The 16487-nt window shown below is 43.3% G+C and overlaps 1 protein-coding gene across 1 annotated transcript; it reads left to right on the forward strand.

The window, feature by feature from the left end:
• Positions 1–948: 948 nt before the first annotated feature.
• On the forward strand, positions 949–15384 carry LOC138982859 (nuclear hormone receptor HR96-like). Its single transcript, XM_070356232.1, has 7 exons — positions 949–1139; positions 3296–3681; positions 4370–4484; positions 5417–6558; positions 7776–7928; positions 9600–9904; positions 10272–15384. Exons 2-7 carry the CDS (start codon positions 3334–3336, stop codon positions 10453–10455), a joined length of 2247 nt encoding a protein of 748 aa, XP_070212333.1. The 5' UTR covers positions 949–1139; positions 3296–3333; the 3' UTR covers positions 10456–15384.
• Positions 15385–16487: the final 1103 nt, after the last annotated feature.

Raw genomic sequence — 16487 nt, forward strand, 5'->3', positions numbered from 1 at the left:
ATCCAGTTTTCCCTTTTCACAATGCAGTCGTCATTGTTAGTCATTTGAATGCGACTCGACGTGAGCTTATCTACAATAGCACGTTTTTTTTATGCACGAAACAACGGCTGTGGTTCACAAGAACTCTAGCGATGGCTTTTGACTGTTGAGAGGAACGGCGATTTGCACTGATAAACCGGCCGTCGTCTGCTACGACCCTTGCGTGACCCTGCTTCCGGGCTTTTCTTTTTTTAAACTTTCACAACTTCAAATTGTTCTGATCTTGTCTTGATGAAAAACGAATTCTTTTATGATTAAAGAATGTTTGTGTAACAAGCTGTCAATTTATTATTTAGATTTTAAAAGTTAGGTCTAGCGCAAAAACGAGGCGCCGTTGTTGTTAACGGAACAAGTCTACAAAAATAAATTCTTTGAAAATGTCTCACGCTCGACAGAAAGCAGCCAGGATGTTCCCGTTCGGTGAGCGTTCAAATGGAAGTATGCTTGTACTGTATTTAGACGCTCGGGGAGCTCTGTGATGGTTTACGGGAGGCTTACTGTGCCTTTAATGATCGAAGTGTGTTCTGTTATGATGTCACGCTGTTTTTTGCCGATATAAACTCGAAATAAATTGTTTCTTATTCACAGAACGTGTCAACTATGTGTGTGTGTGTGTATGTGTGTGCACGGTGGGCGAGACTCTCTCTCTCTCTCTCTCTCTCTCTCTCTCTCTCTCTCTCTCTCTCTCTCTCTCTCTCTCTCTCTCTCTCTCTCTCTCTCTCTCTCTCTCTCTCTCTCTCCATGTCTGTACATGTGCGAGCGTGTGTGTGTCTTTCACTGAAAATCGCTGTCACCACTGAGAAACGGCTAAACGTGATCAATGACTCAGCAAAAAACTGTAAGTCGGGAACTGCTCCCCGATCCACTCAGACACCAGCACAAGAACCGCTCCCTCCATGCTATAACTTGAGCGCAACAAACCTATGCACGGTGTTGAAGCGACACACAGACAAACCCATATTTTGAACTGTGTTCTCGTGATAACCCACTTCTGCTTTGCCGCACATGAAGAGTGTCTATGCTGCAATGGGACACGCATAAAGGATTAATATAGAACTACTTCAATGAAAAGTCAGTTTCCGACTTCTTAAATGTTAAAGGTGAGTGCCAAATCTCTCTCTCTCTCTCTCTCTCTCTCTCTCTCTCCTCTCTCTCTCTCTCATTCGGAGCTGTCCACCGGGTCGAGTCGACATCCGCGGATTTGTGCCGGTTAGTAGGTCAGTAACGCACTAGCGCAGTAGGCCTATATCAAACAAGTGAATACACACAGACACACACAAAAACTTAATCACGCACCACAGGCGTCAGAAACGTTGTTGAAACTATTTTCCGCCGAAGTTGCCACTCGCTCTCGTGACCAGTGGCTTAATTCACAATGCACGCGAGAGGCTTTACTCAGTTATCTCAACATATTCCCTCTCGCATGTTTTGTAAGCACAGACTCGCACAACAAAAAAGATGGTAAAATGACGAAGACAGTCCTACACAGTCCCGACCCCAAACGTGTTAATCATGGCTGGAAGCTATACAATATTGCCGGTGTCACGATTTCATCTTTCGCCTGTGTACATATTTCCCCCTCGATATATATACTCAAGACTGAAATGTTGTTTCCTGGTAAAATTAAGAAGTGAAATTATTTATGGACGAAAAGCATGTCAGTTTCTTGCATGTGAAGAAAATTGGTGGTGAAATTTAATAGATTTCACTCCCAAAATCGAATTCTTCGAAAACGTGTACCGAGTGGTTACGTCCCTTGAATAAGAAGGGAAACATTTTAGGATGAATCAAATTTCTAAGTTAAATAAACAAAATTGGTTGGACAAATTTGGCCCCATGAATGTAAGGTACACAAGGTCGCTCATCAGTACTATCGAAGGGTGGTTTTTTGTTCAGTGTAGAGTTTATACTAGATCAAAGAGGCCGAGAATCGAAATATCAACACGGCGAAAGATGAAAACGCCACACCGGTCGGTACAGACTTTTGGGACCCGAGTCAATGCCTGTGCACACACAAAGCAAAGCTGCCAACTCTTTAGTAACGAGGGAAATCGATCAACAAGTATACATGATGTACAGGCATGTGTTTTACATCCATCCCTTGCCCTTACACACACACACACACACACACACACACACACACACACACACAAAAACACACACACACATACACACACACATACACAAACACACGCATGCGCTCTCACACGCTCGCACACACACACACACATACACACACACACACACACACACACAAACACACACGCACGCACAAAAACACACACATACACACCCATACACACACACACACACACACACACACACAACGCTACAAGCTCAACTGACAACTGAACTGGCGCAAAACTAAAATTTGGGACACCATAAGGTGATAAATATATATATATGTAAATTTGAACAGACCAGGGGAACTAGTGTTCTTTGTGGTCTCTCGAGCTAGAAGGACAACTCGCCCTGCGCAGCGGGTCTGTGTCATGCTACTGTGAGACAGACCCCTCGACAAACTTCGATCAACATCCGCTTTCTGGTGAAATCTCGCACCAGTATTGAGTAATTCGTTATCGTTGTCTGACCTTCTTTCTGATCAAATTGTTGTAAAGATCAAGCCCACCATTAGAAGTGTGCAGTGGACGGGTGAACGGGGGAGATGGGGGTAGGGGGGGTGCGTGTGTGTTTGCGTGATAGAGGGCATGTTTGTGTTGAAATGAAAGATATGACTGAGTGCAATTTGAGTCATCCTATTTTCTTCTGAGACAACTATCACAGGCGCTTGATAGAACCCTGTTAACACTTCAATCGACACTGCTTCAGTGTGCTAAAAATAGGAAGAATTGAAGATGGAAAGGACAAGATTATTCTTTCGCATGTGTATAGTCTACCAGAAAGAGTGTTCTCGTGAATTCAGAGAAAAAAATGTGAGAGTCAGTGGTAACCGTGAACGCGACACACAGTTATCTTCCGTGCCATTATCAAAACTTGTATTTCTTTACAAGTACGAATGCTGGTTCTCACCAAACAAACAACAACAACAAAAAACGATCATTTTGTAACGCCAATCACTAAAACCAAATACACACAGCCTGTGATTTCATTATAATTGTTAAGGAGAAACCGGTAAAACGGAATATCAACCGGTATGTAGTATCGGTTGCCAATTTCAATTCGAATATATTTTGTTAATAAAACATACCCACCGGAAATAACCGGTTAACGCAATCCTTCCGCGTTTTGGTTGCAGTTCGAGTCACACAGTACAAAGCGGATCTTTCTTGGACAATGGGTGAGATACATAGCAGAGAGCAGTCACCACCTGACCACCAGACAGACGAACCAACAACAATAACCACCAACCACGAGAACAACAAACGACAACACGACTCGAGCGAAATCGTAGCAGTATTAGCTAGACAAAGTCCCAACCCTGAAGAGTCGGTGCCACAACAACCAGTAAGCACCACCACCACCTCCACCACCAGCCCTACGACATCCCAGAGAATACATCGTACTGTGGATGGGGAGAGGGTGTGCAAGGTTTGTGGGGACAAGGCCAGAGCTCGCAATTTCGATGTCTTCAGCTGCGAGTCTTGCAAGACGTTCTTTCGGCGAAATGCTCACAAAACTCAGGTGAGTCTTGCTAGCCACTTTTCATTACAGTGTCAGTACGGTTATTAACTTTTTGTTGTTGCAAATTGAATCAATCTTAACTAAGGACCAAAGTTCCCAGTGTGTAACTGGTGGCTGCTGCTATCCAGACCACAGCAGGTGGTCATCTTCCGCCTGAGAACGGGACACAACAGACTTAACCAGCATCTCCACAAGACGCTGCATGTTGTGCCCTCCCCCATGTGTTCTTGTGGAGAAGCAGAGCAGGACACGGCCCACATCCTACGAGACTGCAGGAACCACCAGGTGCTGAGAGAGGAAATCTGGCCATTGCCGGAGTCCCTGCACAACAAGCTGTACGGACCAGTGGCTGCGCTGCAGAGGACCACTAATTATATCTCAAGATCTGGACTCCAAGTGTGATCGGCGATCGAAAAGAAGAAGAAGAAGAATCTCAGAATGTAATAATGCATTTTCTTTTTCCCAAGGGGAAACAAGCTCAGTTTTGTTTGTTTGTGTGTCTTTAATGTCAGTTCGGCAGGGGTTTGGGTGTTAAGGATCTTTTTGATAATCATTTCTCGTGTTTGCAAAAGCATTTTTGTTTCAAAAGCTAATTTTGTTGAAGTAACTGATTTAAGGGGATTGATAGAACGAATAGACGGTTCCTGTTTAAGAAATAAAGAAGCCCGCAAATGTTTTGATCTTTCAGAAAACCTGTCAGTTTGAAGGCATCTGTGAGATGACTGTGAACACACGACGATTTTGCTCCACATGTCGACTGAGGAAGTGTTTTGACACTGGGATGAAAGCGGACATGATTCTCGGTAAACTCTTGTACTTTTGAAAGATAACGTTTTGTGAATCTGCAGTTGTGTCTGGTTGGCTGGCTGCGTGGCTGGCTGGCTTTCTGACTGCCTGCCTGCCTGTCTTGCCTGCCTGCCTGTCTATCTGTCTTTTTGTCTGTCTGTCTGACTGACTGCCTGCCTGTCTATCTGTCTTTCTGTCTGTCTGTCTGACTGCCTGCCTGTCTGTCTGTCTTTTTGTCTGTCTGTCTGATTGCCTGCCTGCCTGTCTATCTGTCTTTTTGTCTGTCTGTCTGTCTGTCTGTCTGTCGACGTGTCGTCAGCTAGCTGTTTGTCGGTCTGTCTCTTCGTCTCGTGTTCGTTGTTTTTGTTTTTCAGTTCGCGAGTTTATTGGAAAGATACCTTGAAAACGACCGCAACACGGTGGCCTAGTGGTAAGGCGTCCGCCCAGTGAGCGGGAGGTCGTGGGTTCGAACCCCGGCCGGGTCATACCTAAGACTTCAAAATTGGCAATCTCAGTAGTGGCTGCTCCGCCTGGCGTCTGGCATTATGGGGTTAGTGCTAGGACTGGTTGGTCCGGTGTCAGAATAATGTGACTGGGTAAGACATGAAGCCTGTGCTGCGACTTCTGTCTTGTGTGTGGCGCACATTAAATGTCAAAGCAGCACCGCCCTGATATCACCCTTCGTGGTGGACTGGGCGTTAAGCAAACAAACAAACAAACCTTGAAAACGTCCGTCTGTTGTACTGATTGATTGGTGTCCGTATCAGATGCCAACGTGGTTGCAGAATTTCTCTATTTTAACAAAATGGCCCGGGTGAGTCAAATTGACAAGGTTTTGTGAATTTCCTCTTCAGTTATACGGATTGCATGGCATGCAGTAAAACATGTATGTCAACCCGTTCACTTGCAGGTCATACAACTTTTCTCATAATCTTCGTATGTCACACAGATGAAGCAGAGCGCCAAGCTCGGATGGATAAGATCCGAAGCAACCGCCAGAAACGACAAGAACAGATGGTCGGAAAGAAAGATGACGGTTGCCCAAGTAGAGACAAGACACCGCGCCCATTACCTTCGCCGGACTCTGAAGCCATCGACCTACTTCTGCAATCGGACACATTCCTTCAACCGGACACGCTTCTTGAACCGGACACAGCTCTGGCTGTGGAGTCCCTGCTGTCGGATCTCTCAAGGATTGAACCATTAGACATCCAGCACTTGGAACAAGGCAACACACACAATACCGACAGTCAAAATGCTGGCAGTTTTGGTCAGAGTTTTCAGCTTGGAGACACTCAAAATGCGGACGAGCATCTGAACGGCGAGAATGCTGACGTTATCCCTCAGTGCTTGCAGTATGATGACTCTGATGCCTTCAATGCCTTCTTACAAGAACAAGGACCTCTTGTTTCACCCGACGAGGGCTATGCGGAGCAGTGGGAATCATTTCTCGATGGTTGTCCTGATTCTGGTCAAAGCGATCTGCTGTGGACCCAACGTATGCCTGGTTCCGAAAATGAGACTGTGTCAAGCGCTGTCGTCGACGGAGGTCATGTTCCCTTCACACTATCAATGGGGGTCACTACAGATGTTCTTTCTACAGACTATGAATTGATAAATCCTGGAACATCTTTCGACGCTTCGTTCGTCCATCAACAGAGAGCAGTATTGTTTGCACCTACTTGCCCAGCTTCTAGCGCACACGCAGTTTCGGCAACTGTGAGCAGTCATGATGAGTCAAGCATTAGTGCGGCGCCTGACCCTGGTCCTTCTGTTGCCGGCAGCAAAACACTAGTATCGGGATCTGCGGACAGTTACATTACTGGCACAGGCGCACACACGGTGTCTACAGCTATTTCCAGTAAAAGTGCAGTGTCCACTGACCATCAGGAAAACAGACCAAAAGGGTTGTCCAGCACGGATATTCCAGTGTCCGGCCAAATGCGTGGTTGTGACAAGGGCAACGAGGAACGAGGAGGTTGTCCGTTTGTACCGGTGACTCCTGCCATGCTGCCGTCTGACCCCCAGCTATACTGGAAGCTGACCTCAGAGGAGGAAGCCGTGATAACGCAACTCACCGTAGCATTTCAGGTATGTTGCAGGGGCGGATCACATCATTTTTAAGGGGGGGTTTCCAAATTTATTTTAAGGACAGATCGCTTCGCGTCGTCGATCTGTCCTTAAAAGAAATTTGGAAACCCCACGGAGGTCCGGGGGCATGCCCCCCTCCCCCCGGAAAAAGTTAATAAAAACAAGGAAAATGGAGCAATCTGGTGCAACCTCAGCCAACAAAGTACCCAACTTCCTTCCAAAACAGTCATTTAGAAGACAAAGGCCGGCTCCTAGGGGAGTCCGGGGGCATGCCCCCCCAGAACATGTTTGATAAAAACAAGGAAAATGGAGCAATCTGGTGCAATCTAAGCGATCATTTTTTCTTTATTTTCAAATTTATTTCTTTATTTTGTTTAAACCTTTTTTCCCCTTTTTTTTTAGGCTTGGGGTGGGGGTCCGGAAACCCCGGGAAAAAAACCTGGATCCACCCCTGTGTTGTGAACTTGTCCCCTCGTTCTTGAATATCATCTTTTTCTCTCTTTCTTTGTTTCTCTTTTCTTTGTTTCTCTTTTCTCTTTTCAATCACAAAGATTCACCTAACAGCTGTATTTCTTGGACCGATACTTGCATTAGGAAATCCAAAACAGCTGAACTATGCTAACGTTCCAAAACAGCTGAACTATGCTAACGTTCCAAAACAGCTGAACTATGCTAACGTTCCAAAACAGCTCAAACTATGCTAACGTTCCAAAACAGCTGAACTATGCTAACGTTCCAAAACAGCTGAACTATGCCAACGTTCCAAAACAGCTGAACTATGCTAACGTTCCAAAACAGCTGAACTATGCTAACGTTCCAAAACAGCTGAACTATGCTAACGTTCCAAAATTAAGACTCAAGCAATAAGACGGATGGAACAGTTAATAAAACACAAAAACAAATATTCACGAAATCTTACGCAATGTCATTTCATGTTATGATATTAGCTTTAAGAAAAAAGGATGTTTCCCTGTCCCAGCTATATATAAATAACAATCCAACAACCCTTGCCTATCCATAATTGTTGCTTGAAGTAACCTTTTTTTGTTGTTGCAAATTAGCCAAAAAGACCTCACAAGTTGGAAAACGATCGGCAGATCTACCAAAATGACCGCAATGTTTTTCTGCGTTTTGACGACTACTGACGCAAACGAAATTCCTGTGAATGAAATACCACATAGTAGTTTTTTTTTGTTTTTTTTCAATGTGTATTCCAGGAGGAATTCGTGCCGTCCAGGACATCAGTGGAGGACGCCCTCGTCGTACAACTGGACACTCTGAGTCTGAAGGAAACCATGTCCGTCATGGGTGCCTTTGCGCCCAAGCTCATCGCCTTCCTCAAGAGAACTCCGGACTTCCGGTCACTTGATGTGAGTGCAGCTCATTTAACCAGATAAAGCCATAGATAGACACCTTGTTATCTCGAGTGAAATATTCATGGGTTGTACATTTCACAACTTAAAATATCATACACACGTAACATGTAGAAACATTGAAAATATTAAAACACTGTACATGTAGGACAGATCTTTTGCATGGTCTGATGCGGCTGTGGTGAAAACATATACCGCAGGGCCGGACTACCGGGGGGGGTTATGGGGGTTGCGCAACCCCCCCCCCCTAGCCTAAACATGTACCTCACTTATTTTTATTTTATTTATTATTATTGTTTATTTTATGCCGTTTCATGCAAGGAGCGACCATTTTCCTATCTCAGAATATGACCTACCCATCAGCTTCAGGGGGCAAAGCCCCCTGACCCCCACAAGGGGCTCTGCCCCTTGACCCCGCCAGAGGGAACATCCCCCTGGACCACCACTGGCAACCCCCCCCCCCCCCTCCTCTTAGCCTAGTCCGGCCCTGTACCGGAATTGTTGCAGTCAGTTATTGATATAGTCTGGCACGAACTTTTGCTTTTCTTTGACCTTTTCGTCTTTCCTTTATCCGAAATTTACTAAATCACTACCATTGATATAAAAAGTTCGTGCACGTATCTGAACTGAATACAACTGCAGAAATAAAGAAAATGAGCCAACATTTACGCATGGTTGAAACCGCCGGGAAAACTATGCTTATACCAATACGCGTAGAGTAGATAAACACACTCCCCTTCCCCTCCCCCTTCCACCCAAAACCAAACCCACCCACGTACCCTGCCCCTCCCACAGCCACCACCCAGCTTTTTCACGCTATGAACTTTCGGGCCTTTCCCTCCATTGAAGCCGATCTAAATTTGATTCGCATTCCAATCACATTATTTCGCCTTATGCTTGAGTTCGGATCCCCTATGTCATAAATGGTAGGCCACGATACGTAACTCATTGTCTCCCAGGTACGGTATCCGTACCCACTCATATGGCTCTATCTGACCAGGTACGGATATATCCGCTCAGACTGTTAGCTTCAGTCGCTTCCCGTAACGTCGATCTAACGCCTGCATTCCAGCGTGTTGATACACAGTTACTACACAGTTACTACAATTCTGAGTGACCTGCTGCAGCACAGCTGGTCTCGGCTAAAACAAAACTTGGTCAACATAGGTGGGGTAGAAAGTGTTAAACTTAATGAAGTTTTGTTAAAACATAGACCATTTATCCTGGACCGCCAACTAGCTCTCTCTCCGCTCTTTCTCTCTTTTACGAGGTAGCGGCCTCTCGCATTTAGGAACCTACGCTTACAAGCCTTTCAGAAATCAGGGGGACGTGATATCCGGTGTCGATTGTAAACATGGACGAAGTTGCCGAGGTAAGTTCTGAAAATGCTAAAATAAACTCAGCAAAAGTGCATAATTATGGAACATGTTTTTCAATGAGTTTTGTAAAGTTTAGTTTGGAGTTTTGGAAAATCCAGTTCATTGTCACCTCCCATTGTCACAAATAACTGGAGCGTGCTTTCTTTTCACTGTCTTCGAATCGCTGGCCTTTCAAACCGGACGCGACGCGCCCCTGAAAGTCGAGAGTCGTAACCTCGAAGGGTCACGTGACGAGTTGGCGGTCCAGGCTATTTGGTCTATGGTTAAAACCAACATTGTTTGACCTCAGGTGTACGACCAGCAAGCGACGCTGAAGGCCAACGCCATGCAGAGTCTGGTGGTGCTGTCCGCCTTCCTGTATTCCGTGGACAGGCAGGCTTGGTTCGAATACATCGGCTTCGTTTCCGTGGAGGCGTTTGCCCGCGTCTTACAGAACGAGTCAGTGGTGAAGCGCATGGGAGACCTGTGTGGCAGACTGAAGAGCGCTCTCAAGGAAGACCACTCCTTGTACATGCTCCTCGTCTGCAGCATTTTCTTCGACCCTCTGACGCCCAACGTCTCTGACAGACAGAGCGTTAACTTCTTCCGTGACAAGTAAGAACGTTGTTGGTGGTGGTGGTGGTGGTGGTGTGGAGGTGGTGTGGTGGTATTGTTGTGTTTTTTGTTGTTGTTGTTGTTGTTGTTGTTGTTGTTGTTGTTGTTGTTGTTGTTGTTGCCTCCAGTACAGTGCTGTTGCTCTTGTTTTGTGATCGCTACTTTTCCTTTGACCGACTGTGCATTTGTTTTGTGTCGTTAACTTTTCAGTTCAATTTTTTTTCGTTCGGAAATGTGTGCATCGAATCTTCTTGGTCTTGTTCTTTGGACCGGAACAGAATAATGAGGAGAGGGAATGTCGTTTGCAAAGTCGGAGATCGTTATGCACGTCAGCTCACTTTTATGTTGTACTTTTTTTCGTCGGCAGGTACACACTGCTGCTGAAGCACTACCTGGATTCCAAGTTCTCCTACATGTTCTCCTCCCAGTACCAAGCCTTTCTGCAGGACTGCCTGGCTCAGTCTAAGACATTGGCTGCCGACATGACCACTCTCCTTGCGACCTGGAAGGACCTCTTTGAACCCTTAATAGTGGAGCTTCTTAATTTCTAAAACTCTGAACATATAACTGTTCTCTTTACCACGTGGTAAGGTCTCTTTGAACCCTTAATGGTGGAGCGCCTCAATTTCTAGAAACCCTGAATATATAACTGCCATCTTTGCCATATGAAAGGACATCTTTAAACCTTTAACAGTGAAGCTTCTCGATTTCTAGGAACCCTAAACATATAACTGCCATCTTTGCCATATGAAAGGAAAACGTTAAACCTTTAACAGTGGAGCTTCTCGATTTCTAGAAACCCTGAACATATAACTGCCATCTTTGCCATATGAAAGGACATCTTTAAACCTTTAACAGTGAAGCTTCTCGATTTCTAGAAACCCTGAACATATAACTGTTGTTTTTGCCATATGAAAGGACATCTTTAAACCTTTAACAGTGAAGCTTCTCGATTTCTAGAAACCCTGAACATATAACTGCCATCTTTGCCATATGAAAGGACATCTTTAAACCTTTAACAGTGAAGCTTCTCGATTTCTAGGAACCCTGAACATATAACTGCCATCTTTGCCATATGAAAGGACATCTTTAAACCTTTAACAGTGGAGCTTCTCGATTTCTAGAAACCCTGAACATATAACTGCCATCTTTGCCATATGAAAGGACATCTTTAAACCTTTAACAGTGAAGCTTCTCGACTTCTAGAAACCCTGAACATATAACTGTTGTTTTTGCCATATGAAAGGACATCTTTAAACCTTTAACAGTGGAGCTTCTCAATATCTAGAAACCCTGAACATATAACTGCCATCTTTGCCATATGAAAGGACATCTTTAAACCTTTAACAGTGAAGCTTCTCAATTTCTACAATTCTGAACATTTAACTGTTCTCTTCCCATGTAAAAAGGCCTCTTTGAGCCCTGATTGATGGAGTTTCTGAATGTGAACTTCGCCAAACCAAAAGGCCTAATCTGGCCCTAAATGGTGAGGCTCCTGAGTTTATACAACTAGGAACATATATGCGCTTTCTTTGCTACATGTAACGACTCCTTTCAAACCTTAACGATTTGTTTGTTTGTTTGTTTGCTTAACGCCCAGCCGACCACGAAGGGCGGCCATATCAGCGCGGTGATGCTTTGACATATAACGTGCGCCACACACAAGACAGAAGTCGCAGCACAGGCTTCATGTCTCACCCAGTCACATTATTCTGACACCGGACCAACCAGTCCTAGCACTAACCCCATAATGCCAGACGCCAGGCGGAGCAGCCACTAGATTGCCAATTTTAATGTCTTAGGTATTACCCGGCCGGGGTTCGAACCCACGACCTCCCGCTCACTGGGCGGACGCCTTACCACTGGGCCAACCGTGCCGGTAACCTTAACGATGGAGCTTCTGAATATGTAAAACTCTTAAAGGCACACTAAGCCTACCGTAACCCATCACAGATACTGTCAGGCTTTTACACACAGTACAAACACTCGTTCGTTTAAACACTCACCGCTTGAGAACATCCTAGGTGCCCTACGTAAAGAGCGAGCAATTTTCAAAGAATTAATTTTTGCGTGTTCAGTATCACAATCGGGCGTCTCGTGTGACATACAGTAAAACAGTATCAACACAAATCGAATATGGATTTTAAAGAAACGTATTTTTTGTTTCAATCTAATGCGTGAAACTGTCTTCTAAAATCTTATATAAAACAAAACTGTATAAGAAGTTTTAAGTAATGACAGTCCACTGAAGTCTTTTGAAAAATGTTCACAAAAATGAATGTCAGCGAATAAGTAATCGTCTTTTCTGAAGTAATGATAATAAACTATGATGCCAGACCGAGGTACTTACAGTTCAGCATTTTGTATTGATTGTGTCTTTTCTGTAAAGAGGAAAACAGAATTAAACTTTTTTCTGGGACCATCTTTCTGTACAAAAGTTTAGAGTAACTTTTTACAATGGTTGTGTGAAAGATTGCACACTGTTCACAGCTGATCTTGTGGAAGGAACTAATAATGTCTTGTTGTAAAGAGACTGTACATATGGACAGCATTTTTGACATATTTGTGCATTTAGCACTATATTATTTACATACCACCCGGCTAAATGGCAAGTTCTCACACATTGTGACATGATTAATACAAAAAATAATAAAAAGGCACAAGAGCGATTTAGAGTGGAGAAACACGACGCCTTTATGAGTAGTTACCACCCCCCCCTCACACACACACACACACACACACACACACACACACACACACACATACACAAGAAAAAGAAACTGAAAAAATACACTTGTATAGACTCTTGTATCACCTCTTTTTTTCTGAAGCGTCCTTTCAGCCCCTCTTTTTCCGCTCACTCAAATTCACTGTATCGCAGTCAATCCCACGAAGATGAACTTGTATTCAACATTTTAATTCAGACTGCATTAAATAAGCTCATTATTCTTACTATGAATCACAATCAGAAAATTGCAATATAATTGTTCGTCTATGTAACACGATGGAGCTGTGTTACTATAAAGGAAGAACAATCAACACCTCCACCACCACCATTTTTACATTTAGTCAAATTTTGACTAAATGTTTTAACATAGAGGGGGAATCGAGACGAGGGTCGTGGTGTATGTGTGTGTGTGTGTGTGCGTGTGTGTGTAGAGCGATTCAGACCAAACTACTGGACCGATCTTTATGAAATTTTACATGAGAGTTCCTGGGAATGATATCCCCGGACTTTTTTTTCTTTTTCTCGATAAATACCTTTGATGACGTCATATCCGGCTTTTTGTAAAAGTTGAGGCGGCACTGTCACACCCTCATTTTTCAATCAAATTGATTGAAATTTTGGCCAAGCAATCTTCGACGTAGGCCGGACTTCGGTATTGTTTTTCAGCTTGGTGGCTTAAAAATTAATTTATGACTTTGGTCATTAAAAATCTGAAAATTGTTAAAAAAAAAAAAATTTATAAAACGATGCAAATTTACGTTTATCTTATTTTTCATCATTTTCTGATTCCAAAAACATATAAATATGTTATATTTGGATTAAAAACAAGCTCTGAAAATTTAAAATATAAAAACTATGATCAAAATTAAATTTTTGAAATCAATTTAAAAACACTTTCATCTTATTCCTTGTCGGTTCCTGATTCCAAAAATATATAGATATGATATGTTTGGATTAAAAACACGCTCAGAAAGTTAAAACGAAGAGAGGTACAAAAAAGCGTGCTATCCTTCTCAGCGCAACTACTACCCCGCTCTTCTTGTCAATTTCACTGCCTTTGCCACGAGCGGTGGACTGACGATGCTACGAGTAGACAGTCTTGCTGAAAAATTGCATTGCGTTCAGTTTCATTCTGTGAGTTCGACAGCTTGACTAAATGTTGTATTTTCGCCTTTCGCGACTTGTTTACATTTAGTCAAGTTTTGACTAAATGTTATAACGTAGAGGGGGGAATCGAGACGAGGGTCGTGGTGTATGTGTGTGTGTGTGTATGTGTCTGTGTCTGTGTGTGTCTGTGTGTGTGTGTGTGTGTGTGTATAGCGATTCAGAGAAAACTACTGGACCGATCTTCATGAAACTTGACATGAGAGATTCTGAGTATGGTATCTCCAGACTTTTTTTCATTTTTTTTTATTAATGTCTTTGATGACGTCATATCCGGCTTTTCGTGAAAGTTGAGGCGGCACTGTCACGCTCTCATTTTTCAACCTAATTGGTTGACATTTTGGTCAAGTAATCATCGACCAAGCCCGGACTTTGGTATTGCATTTCAGCTTGGAGGCTTAAAATTTAATTAATGAGTTTGCTCATTAAAGTTGTCATTAAAATCGATTTTTCACAAACAGATTTAAAATTGATTGCATCGTATTCTTCATCACATTTTGAATCTATATATATATATATATACGACTAGTGTCTGTCTGTCTGTCTGTCTGTCTGTTCGCGATGCACGGCCAAAGTTCTCGGTGGATCTTTTTCAAATTTGGACACCGTATTCAGCTACACCCCGGACACAACCTCATCGATGAGATATTTCAACACGTGCTCTCAGCGCGCAGCGCTGTGTGCGCTGAACCATTTTTTTTTGGTTTTTTTTTGTTTTTTTGTCGGGATCCACTACCAGTAACTCTTCCTTATCTTCTCCAGTGTTTTCAGCCGCGATTATCTCCCTTCCTCCGTGTGGCGTCAATCCATATTCCCGTTACTACGTTACTATTTTTAGAAGGTCACTGCACGTTACTATTTTTAGAAGGTCTCCAGTGTTTTGCGCGTTTATCTCCTTTCCTTCGTGCGCCGGCGCAGCCTGGTATTCGGCTCTACTTCTTCCCGGCGAAGCCGGTACCCGGCGAAGCGGGTAATCATCTAGTCTAAAAATATATACATATGCCATGTTTACTCTTAAAATGTGATCACAATTAACGAAAATAGATTAATTAGTCTTACGATTACAATTTAAGAAATCGATCCAAAAATAATTTCATCTTATTCTTTATCATTTCCTGATTCCAAAAACATATAGATATGATAGTTTGTATTCAAAACAAGCTCAGAAAGTTAACAAGAATACAGAAAAGCGCGCTTTCCTGCTTAGCACAATACGCTACCGCGCTAATCTGGCGTGTCAATATCACTACGTTTTGCACGTGGAAGGTGAGCGATTTCCTTCACGCGGGGATTGACGAAGCTGTACTGTCTTGGTAAAAAAATACAGTGCGTTCAGTTTCATTCCGTGAGTTCGACAGCTTGACTAAATGTAGTAATTTCGCCTTACGCGACTTGTTTCTCTTTCCTACACTCTCTTTGCATATCCCTGTCATTCTCTCTCCTAATCTCTCCATCCATAGACGTGTGTATTGCAAATGATTATGTTGTAGGAATATATTCTATGTATGTCTGTGAATGTGTATGCACTGATGAGTGTGGATGGATGTATGTAAAGACATTTTTGTTATTAAAAATCATTGGACCTTTTTGAATGCGATCATAATCTGTGTGTGTGTGTGTGTGTGTGTGTGTGTGTGTGTGTGTGTGTGTGTGTGTGTGTGTGTGTGTGTGTGTGTGTGTGTGTGAAAGAGACAGGTACACAAGCAGGCAGACAGACAGACCGTGACAGAAACATTGATAAACTTGTATAAAATCTTACTAATAGATTGAATTCGTAGTCGTATTTGCCTGACTCTCTCTCTCTCTCTCTCTCTCTCTCTCTCTCTCTCTCTCTCTCTCTCTCTCTCTCTCTCTCTCTCTCTCTCTCTCTCCTTGTTATGATGTTGTGTCTGTCACTTGCATCTTATAATTCCGTGATTTTACGTCCCTATTTAAAGAAAATGAATCTTCCACTAAACTCTGGGAAATAAAACAAAACAGACATGTTCAACTTGTTCTGCTGTCATGAAATCACAAGTACAAGTGCACCCAGTGTACCACTATGGGAGTACTAAATCGACCAGTCGATTTCTCAGTGTCATCCTTTCCTCAACCACCCGAGCTTTTCTGTCGTAACCCATGTGACATATCTCGCCATTGTTGATACTGTGACTGGCAACTTGGTCTCGCGGCTTGGACTTCCGTCTGCTTCCTGTTATTTCGCCATAACCCTGTTATTAGCAATACAAGGCGTGTGTTTCTCTCTGTCTCTGTCTCTGTCTGTCTCTCTCTCTTTCTCTCTCTCTCTTTCTCTCTCTCTGTGAAGGCAGTACAGCAATGATTCCTTCATACTGCTGCACGTTTCCGATGCCATATATGTATCCATTCGCGGGTTACATCCTCTATCTGAATTGCCAGAAGCTGTTTGCGTTTGCCATCAATTTGATTTTCTGCATACGTGCCATTCCATGCGTTTTCAAGCAAGCCAGATTTCTAGCAGCGTGTCGAACGTTCGCTGCCGGGCGCCTGTACCTTTTGACCCTACATGGTTTTACCCTGACAGTGAAAAAGCTTCAGGTGTGGCACTGAGCATACAACGACGAGTGCTTGTACTACAAAACCCTGACAAAATTCAAGAACCTTCCAATTTTTTTTTTAAACAGTTCGCAGTGTTGTTCATGTCCGTTGAACAGAAACATAAGGTTTAAAGAA

The sequence above is a fragment of the Littorina saxatilis genome, linkage group LG12 (assembly GCF_037325665.1).
Source record: "Littorina saxatilis isolate snail1 linkage group LG12, US_GU_Lsax_2.0, whole genome shotgun sequence".
Lineage (NCBI taxonomy): Eukaryota > Metazoa > Mollusca > Gastropoda > Littorinimorpha > Littorinidae > Littorina > Littorina saxatilis.